General features: G+C 39.8%; 2 protein-coding genes across 2 annotated transcripts; both read right to left on the bottom strand.

The window, feature by feature from the left end:
- Positions 1 to 3,756: 3,756 nt before the first annotated feature.
- On the bottom strand, positions 3,757 to 6,513 carry LOC148291159 (uncharacterized). The gene has a single exon (XM_088245009.1). The coding sequence runs from the start codon at positions 6,511 to 6,513 to the stop codon at positions 4,717 to 4,719; it is 1,797 nt and encodes a 598-aa protein (XP_088101135.1). The 3' UTR covers positions 3,757 to 4,716.
- A 246-nt stretch (positions 6,514 to 6,759) lies between these two features.
- Positions 6,760 to 8,260, bottom strand: LOC148291158 (disease resistance protein Roq1-like). Its single transcript, XM_088245011.1, has 2 exons — positions 7,345 to 8,260; positions 6,760 to 7,255 (listed from the first exon to the last, which is right to left on the bottom strand). The coding sequence occupies exons 1-2, from the start codon at positions 7,851 to 7,853 to the stop codon at positions 6,760 to 6,762; spliced, it is 1,005 nt and encodes a 334-aa protein (XP_088101137.1). The 5' UTR covers positions 7,854 to 8,260.
- Positions 8,261 to 10,886: the final 2,626 nt, after the last annotated feature.

Genomic DNA, 10,886 nt, shown 5'->3' with positions numbered 1-10,886 from the left:
GCAAGAAGAGAGGAAGAAAGAATCGGTGAGCAAGAAGAGAGGAAAGAAAGAAAAAATCAGAGAAAAGTGAGAGAATACTTAGAGAAGAGAGAGAAATGAGAGGAATAAACAAAACAAAAAGTCTGAAAGATTTGATAAAAAAAATAAAAAGGAGCCGTTCTCTTCTCTCTGCCCAAGACATCAACACCATAAATCCCATCCAACTTGCTTTTCAATCACGTCTCTCAACTTTATCTCGAGAAGAAAATCCATTCTTTTTTGGCTATATCACACCACTAATTGAATTTCAGAAATTTAATTAATACACAAAATTGTCTGAGTCAAAAAGAAAAATAATGTTACAGTAAGCACACGGTTTCCTTTGCTTTTCAATAACTAGCTAGCCTCAGAAAAAAGGAGATATTAGTGGCCACCAGCTTACAGAGAGAGAGAGAGAGGGGAGAAAAGGTTGAAACCGTGTTACAGTACGCACATGCTTTCTCTTGTCAGTTATCATTTGCTTTTCAATGAAGAGGCCAATTTTTTTTTTTTTTTTGGTGCAAAGGAGGGCTAACGCCCAAAAAAAGAAACAGCAACTATAAGGGAATTAAACGAGGACTAGCCACATTGCTAGTATCAGCAGCAAGGACAGTACTAAGAAAGGCAGGCTCCGAGTTAAAAATATGAGGTCCAAGAGGGAGATCATAGCTTTTGGTAGCCAGAAGATCAGCAGCACGATTTTGCTCACGGTAGATATGGGTAAGAGAGCAAGTCCAGTCATCATGAAGCTTCAGATGACAGCAGTTTAGAAGACTAAAAAGAGGATGATCATACATATGAGCATTCTGAAGGAGGGCCACCACAGAGCTAGCATCACATTCAACTTCCACAACTCTGAAACCCATATTCCAAGCCAACTTGAGGCCCCAAAAAACACCCCACAGTTCAGCCTCTAGGATTGTCCCAACCCCAAGATTCACAGAAAAACCATTTAACCACTTGCCAGTGGAGTCTCTCAAGATACCACCAGCACCAATACAACCCGTTTCAGTTTTCCTGCTACCATCAGTATTGATTTTACAGATCCCATGCCTGGGAGCAATCCAATGTAACTGAATCAGACGCATCACAACAGAATCAGGAGTATGATTACAAACAGTAAACCAGTCCATAGCATAATTCAAAATTATTTGACGAGAGTTAGGCGGAGTCGAAAAATTCTGTTCAAAGACCACCTTACAACGCCATTTCCAAACAAACCAAATATAAACTGTGAAGACCAACGACCAAGGAATACTATGAAAGGTTCTGTGGGATTTTAAGTTTTTAAGAAGCCAAGAATCAAAGTCAACCATTGGGAAATTAGGAGCCTCAACATCCTCCCAAAAATCCTTCCCAATTAATTGAGTAGTAGTGCAATCAATAAACAGATGATCAAGGGATTCCACATGAGAGGAGCACCTCGGACAGGAAGTGTCCTGACCAATCCCCCTCTTCTGTCTTTGAACATTGGTAAGAAGTTTCTTATGACAAAGAACCCAAAGGAAGGTTTTAATTCTAATAGGAATGTGAAGCTTCCAAATAAAGTTCCAAGACCACGTCAAAGGATCATCATTAATGGTGGAAATGTCATAGGCTGTTTTAACAGAAAACTTACCATTAGTAGTGAGATTCCAGATGCATCTATCAGGACCACTGTCTTGAAAACCAGCATGCACACAAAGGATCAAGTGGACAATATGAGCAGGCAGACGCTCCAGTAAGCAATTAACATTCCATGTGTTGTCTGCAAAAAAGTCACTAACCTTAAGAAGGAGCATATCTTCAGAAATGTCAATAGTAGCATATTGGATCAAAGGCCCACAGCTAAGCCAATTATCAGTCCAGAATCTGATAGTATCACCAGAACCCACCCTCCATTTGGTACCATGAGGAATAATCTGAGCACCAAAGAGGATACCCCTCCACGCACTAGAGCTACAAGAAGTATAGCTATCATTGGCAGCCAGAATATCACAATTCCTGAGATATTTGGCTTTAAACACTTGAGCCCAGAGACCATGATCATCTTGATGCAGTCTCCAAGCATTTTTAGCCAGTAAGGCCTTATTCATCAAGGCAGCACTTTTTAGACCCAAACCACCAGTGGCTTTTGGATTACAAACAGTCTTCCAATTGACTAAGTGAACCTTGGCCTTATCATCAGTATGACCCCAAAGAAAGTTCCGGTTCAACTGGTCAAGCTTGTTACACACCGACATAGGCAATTGAGCAGTTTGCATAGTGTAGATAGGGATGGCTGAGGTGACAGATTGCACTAAGGTAATTCTGCCAGCCATGGATAGAGTGTGACTCTTCCAGGAAGAGAGCCTTTTCTGGACTTTATCAAGGATCTCATGATAAGTGTCTTTAGTAACTCTTTTATGGATAAGAGGAACTCCAAGGTACTTACCAAGACAATCGGTAAGGGGGGACCCACTAATGGTAGCAATAGAATGAGCCAAATCAGCAGAAACGTTAGGAGAGACACAAATAACAGACTTTTCAAAGCTCACCCTTTGGCCAGAGAGATGACAAAACTCATCCAAGCAGTTCTTCATTAAAAAAGCTTGATTAGTGGAAGCTTTACCAAACAAAATAAGGTCATCAGCAAAGAAAAGGTGGGAGATAAAGGGTCCACCCCGACTAACCTGAAGAGGCTTCCAGTCATGATCATGAATCTTCTTTTGGATGATATGAGAAAGCTTTTCCATGCATAAAACAAAGATGTAGGGAGAAAGAGGATCTCCTTGACGAATGCCACAAGTAGGAGAGAAAGCAGCTGTTAATTCACCATTAAGGATAGCTTTATAATCCACAGAGTTGATACATTGCATTATCAACTCAAGGAATCTGCCTCTCAAACCAATCTCCCACAACACATCTTTGATAAACCTCCAACTTAGACGATCATAAGCCTTGGAGAGATCAACTTTCCAGGCAATGAAGCCAGTTTTTCCTTTCGTCATTTTGAATTTATGCAAGACTTCCTGAGCAACAACAATATTATCAACAATTTGCCTTCCCGGAACGAAACTCACTTGGGTGGGGCTAACCAATTTGGACATAAGAGGTCTGAGCCTGGCAACGAGGATCTTGGAGACTACCTTGTAAAGGGTGTTACACAGACTAATAGGCCTCAGTTGAGACATAGTCACATGTCTTTCAACTTTAGGGACCAAGGCAATTAGGGTAGAATTCAATTGGTCAGGAAGCGAGGCTGTAGCAAAACAATCCTTAATGAGGGAAGTAATGTCATTAGAACAAAGGTCCCAATAAGTTTGATAGAACACCGCAGGAAAGCCATCAGGACCAGGAGTTTTTAAGCCACCAATAGTAAACAAGCTATCTTTTATTTCAAAATCAGAGACAGGAGCATTCAACCCCACCAAAACAGTTTCATCAGGCTTCAGGAACAATTGCGGTAACAAAGAATAATCACCAATCTCGGTATTTCCACAGAAAAGGTCTTGGAAATAATCAGTAATAATTTGTTTCATACCAGATTTTTCAGTGATCCACACACCATCAGCGTTATTCAAACCCTCAAGTTTGTTTCTCCTCCGACGGATAATAGTTGACAAATGAAAGAATTTGGTGTTCCTATCCCCTTCCTTAAGCCAAGTATTTCTCGATTTCTGGAGCCATAACAATTCTTCCTATTCAAGAATGGTGTTGTACTCTTTCAATAAATCAGATTCAAGCTTACTGAGAAAGATATCAGCACCCAAACAGAGGTTCCTTTGAATACCAGCAAGTCTAGCCATTATTTTTCTTTTCTTTTGAAATAAACAACCAAACACATGTTTATTCCAGGCATGTAAAGGGACAACTAGACTAGCAGTTTTTTGGGCTGCATGACCTTGCCCCGACTGCCAAAGGTCAGTAATAAAATCAGTAAAATTGGGGTGGCTTAACCACATGGCTTGGAAACGGAACGGTGCAGAATCTCTGGTAGGTACATGATGAGAGAATAAGTTGACCAAAATAGGGCAGTGATCAGAGTTGATTTTCGGCAAATGAGAGAGGTGGGCCTCAGGAAAAAGAAGAGTCCAAGCAGTGTTACTAAGACCTCTGTCCAGTCTCTTCCATATAAGATTTTCCAAGTTCCTCTTGTTGCACCAAGTAAACTTAGGCCCAGAAAAACCCAAGTCAACCAGATGATTACGATCAATCCAATCAATGAAGTGTTGGCCACCAAAGCTGGGAAGACCCCCACATTTTTCAGAAGCACACACAGTATCATTAAAATCCCCAAGGATCAACCAAGGCAGATTAGAAGCAGAAGCCAGACCATCTAAATAATTCCAGAGAGATTTTCTAATGCCCGGGCACGGATTAGCATAAACAACAGTGAGGATCCAAGAACCTTCATCCATAGTTACCAAGGCTGAGATAGTCTGGCTGGAATGAGAGATAACCTGCAAAGAAACAGAGGGACCATTCCAAAGCAACCAGACTCCTCCTGAGAAACCAGTGGCATCAACAATATGATAGCAAGAGAAACCCAAACTTTTAGCAATATTAAGAGCCCTAGAACCACCGATTCTAGGCTCTAAAATAGCAAGAACATCAATAGCATAGATCTTCTTTAAATCCTTGATAGTACAAGCACATTCAGTTTTTCCAGCACCCCTAACGTTCCAAGAGACAATAATCATTGGATAAAAAGATGGTGGGACAGACCAAGGAAAACCCTTAACAATCACCTTGCTGAGCTCCACACAAACGGGGAGCATCATTGACAACAGGCAGATCAGCCCCCATACCAACATCATGAGCATCATGAAAAAATTGTTCCTCACTAATCTCCATAGTGTCACAAGATAGCATAGGAGGAGAAGACTCATAAGATTTGGTAACATTGTTCCCAGGGTCTGGAGGTATAAGTACAGAAAGATTGGTACCCTTATCCATAAGGTTCCCAGTAAAAGGGTTTGTCACATTAAAGGAGAATTTACCTGCAATATCATCCTGAACATCAGCTCCAGGAACCTGCATCCCTACCGAGCTGAGACCAGCAGCAGCAAGAGGCCGAGCTCCAAAATTGTTCTTCAGGTGTCCCCAAGTACCAGAGCTGGGTGGCTTGCCATCACCCCCAAGAGTGTCTTGGTTAGAGATGTCTTTGAGGGGTTTCTTAGACATCCAACCTTTCGGGTCTCGACTAGCCAAGGTTTGTTTGCCTGAGCCACTCAACTTAGAGTTTGCTGGTTGGAAAGGACGGTTGGGCTTCCTCATGCTTGCCTTTTGGTCTGCAGAAGGAGGAGAGATTGCAGCAACAGGCTCCTCAACTGCCATATCATTATTATCTCCATTATCCAACACAGAAAACCTGGATCCAGAAGCACCAAGATTGGGTTCATTGCCATCACGCTTAGAGATTTTCTTTCTAGTATCTGCACCTCGCCCCTGATCACTAGGATTCTTCTTTGTGGAAATCTTTGGCTTCATTAGCATCCATTGGCCGTGTATCTTAGCTGGGTTTTCAGCAACTAAGTTTTCAGGACTAAAACTATCCACACCAATTTGCTTGACTGGAGTAGTCTCCTCCTTACTCTCAATAATTTCCGAAACTGCTGTTGTATTCTCCTTCATGCTTTCAGTATTTGCTGATTCAGAATTTGCTGATTCAGTTTCTTGCTTTTTAGTTTGTAAGATAACAGGGCAAGAATCTCTACCATGCCCATAACAGCCACATTCAAAACAAACCAATTGAATTCCTTCATAAACAACCCCAAAAGTACGCCCTTCAACAACTATAAAAGGAGTGAGCGGCTTAGCAAGATTAAGTTCAACACAGACCCGAGCAAATTTACCTCTGGCTTGACTCATGGTATGGGCATCCACTTTCACAGTTTGGCCAACAAGATTGCCAATTTTTTCCATTATATCTGTTCTGAAGTATTCCACATTTAACCCATTAATCCGAACCCAAGCAGTCATATGGGTGATCCGTTCCTCTTTAGGATTGAAACCAGGCTTCCACCTTTGAGTGGCCAAATACTGGCCAGCAATTTGCCATGGTCCTCCAGTAAGCACATAATTCATATCCTCCTCTAATAAGAATTTCACAATGAAAAAATTATTATCCAGGTCGATGAGGCTCATCGGACCCTTTAGAGCCCAACGTTGAAGGAGACGATTCCGCAGGAAAGTATAGCTCAATGGGCGACCCATGAGCTTAATAATCACTGCTGTCCGCCAAGGTCTGTAGAGGCAGTCTTTCACCTTCTCAGAGAAATCAATTGATGGAATTGGTCCATTTTTTATTACAAAATCATCTTCCCCAAAAACAAAATTATCTTGGGCCAAACCAAAATCCCCTGATACCTTATCTTTGAAGCTCATCGAAAACGGAGGCAGAGCAAGGGGAGGCTCAGGGGACTCAGATCCACCAACATCAGCCATTTCCTGTGTTCGGGCTCTCTTCTCACCAGTGGAAGGGCCATCTGAAGTAGATCCACTCACTCCTGCTTTGAAAGCAAAATCTGGCATCTCAGCCAGCCACCAGGGACGAAGGAGATGGCCAAGGGGTTGTAAGGACAGCCTGTAGCAAGGAGCTACAGTAACAGCAGCCGACACAGGACAGCCTTAAACAAACTCTAATCTGATATAAGAGGCCAATTATTTGAATGGTTGGTTTCTTGGTTAAACTGTTGTGAGATTTAATTGAAGGAAATATCAAGGCAATTACTTGATCTTTTCATCACAATATATATGGAGTAAAAAGAGAACAATGGATCAAATAATAAGAAGAACCTTTTCATCACAATCCTTTTCACCCGCCAACTTTTCAAGTTGGCTTGATTCACTCACATCATCAAGAATGAGAAGAACCTTTTTATTATACAAGCAATTCTTAATGACAGAGGTTCCCCGCTGTTCATCCCAAACTTGAGTAATTTGATCCTTTAAGATTGGGAAAAGAAGTTGCCTTTGTAGATCAACAAGACGACGACGTTTAGAAACCTCTCTAACATTAGCAAGAAAGCTGCTAGATTCAAAATGGGTAGAAATGCTATCATATACTAGCTTAGCAATGGTTGTTTTGCCAATTCCGCCCATCCCCCATATCCCCATAAAGCGAACATCATCCGTGGGATGAGCTAAAAGCAAATCTACTTGCTCACGTATAAACTTCATTCCCACTAACTCTGTGGAATCTAACAATTTGAATCTGTGATGCACTTTGTCCCACACCCATTCAACAATATTTTCAATAAGCTTTCTTTCACACCTACAAAGAGGAAAAGTAAAACGATCATGAAGTCTAAAATATAACAAGATATGATGGCTCACGATCAAATGGCTTACGGAAAAACTTACTCATTCTTTGAATCTATCCCAGATAAATTGGCTACTTCTGTTAAAGCATCTCTCCAGCGCTTCAACTTATCGATGTCTTCCTTAAACCTTTCCTCATGCTCAGCGAAGGCGTCCGCAAAACTGCCGCTTTGTTTTCTCACATGGGAGGGATCCACATTATAAAACACTGGCAGAATTGTGCCCTTGGATTTCATGCATTGGAGAATCTCTGTAAGTTCATCCAAGCACCAGGTAGAAGAAGCATATTTTGGCGAGAGAACAACGATTGCAAGCTTCGATTCTTGGATTGCGTTGAAGAGCTCTGAAGAAATAGGTGTCCCTCTTTCAAGCTCACGATCGTCCTTGAATGTTTTAATGCCCCTGAGCTGCAATTCGTGGTATAAATGGGATACAAAGCTAAGTCGAGTGTCCTCACCCCTGAAACTCAAAAACACATCGTGGTTCGGTTGAGGAGCAGACTGATCAGGTGAAGGAAGAAAGGCAGAGTCTCTTTGGGTGCTTAATGCCATTAGGCAATCTACTGCTGCTGAAAACACTCAATGAAAATAAGCCTTTTGCTAACTAAATAGAAAGATGATGAGAAACGGCAAAAAAGAAAAGGATTAAAATTTAAACCAGAGGAGAAATAAGGACGTTGAGGAAACAAGTTTCAGAGCAAAGAAAAGGAAACAACAAGAGAGAAACAGAGAAAACTGGGAAAATTATGCATGTTTTGTATTTCAACAGAGAGAAACAGAGGAATTCAACATATAAATATTAGATGGAACAAAAATACGAATTTCAACATTTAAAACAAAAATATAATGCCCTCTAAAACAATGCTTTAGTCAATGTAGACGAAGCAACTTCTCAAGATCAGCCAAGAAACCAACAAGAAGAAACAAAGCTAGCCGCCTCAGAAAAGAGACTTGGAAACCAATGGGAGTCATTTCTCTTTCTTTTCTTTTCTTTTTTTTTTTCTGTTTTTTTTAATATTTAATTTTTAATGAAAGAGGGAGGAAGAACCCCATAAAAGAAAGCAACATGATTACTTTGCTTTTCAATGAGTGCTTTCTTTTGATTGGATCAGGCGAGTTATTTGGTTGGTTGCTTTCTTGGTAAAACTGTGGTGAGATTTATAAAATCAAGGAAATATGCAGGCAATTACTTGATATTTCCCTCACGATAATAACGAAATTTGGTTAAGGGGTGAAGGATTTTCCTTTTACATGTTTTTTCATACTCCTACAACTCATCAATGAAGGAAAAAAATAATATTCGTTTGCAATGAGAAAAAATAACTAGTTAATTCTGAAAATTAATTGAGGAATTTTTTTGAGTACAAGCGCAACACAAAAGTTTATATGTAATTAGAGCAATTTGAGCAAACAATAGAGTCAAAATGGCTTTGCTTTCAAGATCTTGTCCTTTGCAAGCGCATCAGTATTTTAATCGAAGTTTTGTATTTTTATTGAAGGACTATATATTCAATCCATCGTGGCAATGTGTCACCCACTTAATATATTGTGATATTAACTATGTTTTGTGTTACATTTGTCAAAGTTCCAGTCTCTTGCATAATTTTAAAATGTGATATTCTAATTAGCTTTCTTTGTATCCAACCTTTTCATTCCTACGAAGAAAGCTTATTAGTTAATTAATGAAATGAATGAAGCTGGAAATTTAGTTTAGGTAATAGACTTAACCCAAATAAATGAAACAACAATGAATTAATAAATATGGTGGCTAGCTCAGTAAAAAATAATGACCTTGACCTGCAAATCAACAGTCTCAAATTTGAACCCTTATGCCCTTATGGCACTATTAAATTACAACTTGACATATATGTCAAATATACAACTTCTCAAGATCAGCCAAGAAACCAACAAGAAGAAACAAAGTTTTAGGTGAATAATTATTAATAATTTAACCTTTTTAATAATTGTCACATTGATTTTATTATATCTCAAATTGGTATATTTTATAATTTTTTTTCATAGGTATATTGTTGTTTCGTAAGTATCAAACATTTTCTTGACGAATTTTATCTTCTTGTAGGTAACATGGATTATGAAGATAATAAAAAATTTAAATAAATAGTAAAGTATCGATGTAAAAAATTAGAATTTTCAGTTTCTTGCCATAATTATTTAAAATCGCAAAGTGGGCACAAAACAAAAATGAGATACAAGATAGTGGGTGTAGATTAAAAAAAAGAAGAAAAGAGAGACTTGAAAACCGTGTAGTGGTGAGCACACGGTTTCTCTTTTCACCAATGGGAGTCATTTCTCTTTTTATTTTTTATTTATTTTATAATTATTTATGAAAGAGGGACTTGGACACGTCACACACTGCAGCTTTGAATATTTGTGTTGAGGCCCAAAAAATTCATGGTTGGGCTCGAATAAATTCCTAGCCCAAGACAATATATTATTGGAAAAAGACCCGATTTAGAATACACAAAAGTTTGCCATGCACAAGCCACATGCCATGCCAGGTAAAATCTGTCATGCTAGAAACTGAGATCAAAATTATAAAAATGCATTTAGCCCTGCAAATCCATGCCAATTATCCTATCGAGCGCTATAATTAAAAGCGTGCCAAGCGACGTGCCATGCCAAGCGGGAAATTATTATTTCACACCCAATCGCACTACAAGCTTAAGTGGGCCCAAACCACTCAAATGTCCGGGGCTTGCTTGAGTGGGTTGTGGTATGGATGGTAATAAATCAACATGAGGCCCATTGATGGGCCGAGAATGTTGGAAAGTAATCAATACCCGATTCTACGGGAACTAGAATAGGAAAACCTTCTTTGTAATTATTTGACTTTTCCTAGAATTGCTGTACAATTCTTTTCCTGGTTAGGCTATGTATATTTTCCTAGTTAGGCTTGTATTCTCCCTGTATAAGAACGTTGTACAATCAATAGAATTATTTATTCCGGCACAATATCTTCTATAACAATTTTACATGGTATCAGAGCAGGAAAAACCCTAGCTCTTGTGTTTTTTTTTCCTTTTGCCGTTCTCTTTTTAAACAAAATTTAGATATTTTTCTTGTTTCGCTACTTCTCCATGGGAGACGACGAGCAGAGCAAGCCTACGAAGAAAGATGGAGGTTCTGGTGCCTCCAAGGATGGTGGTGCAAATGACGCCAGCAATCCTTTTTTTGTTCATCACAGTGACCATCCGGGCATGGTACTTGTTCCCAAACTCCTTAACGGCGATAATTACACAACGTGGTGCCGGTCAATTCGCTTATCCCTTGGCGCAAAAAATAAGCTAGGGTTCGTTGAAGGGACCGTGCAAATACCGTCAGAGAAGAGCAATCCAGATCATTACTCTCGCTGGTTACAGTGTAATGATATGGTGCTCTCATGGATCCTTAATTCCATTGAACCTGAGATCGCCGATAGCGTCATCTACTCGACAACGGCACATGAGATTTGGGAGGACCTGAAGGAGCGATTTTCTCAAAGCAACGCACCGAGGATTTTCCAACTACAACGAGATATTGCTTCTCTCCATCAAGGGCAGATGTCTATCGCTGGCTATTTCACCA

Source organism: Prunus avium, chromosome 8 (genome assembly GCF_965620075.1).
Source record: "Prunus avium chromosome 8, drPruAviu1.hap1.1, whole genome shotgun sequence".
Taxonomy (NCBI): Eukaryota; Viridiplantae; Streptophyta; class Magnoliopsida; order Rosales; family Rosaceae; genus Prunus; species Prunus avium.
This window is presented reverse-complemented; position numbering and strand designations above follow the sequence as displayed.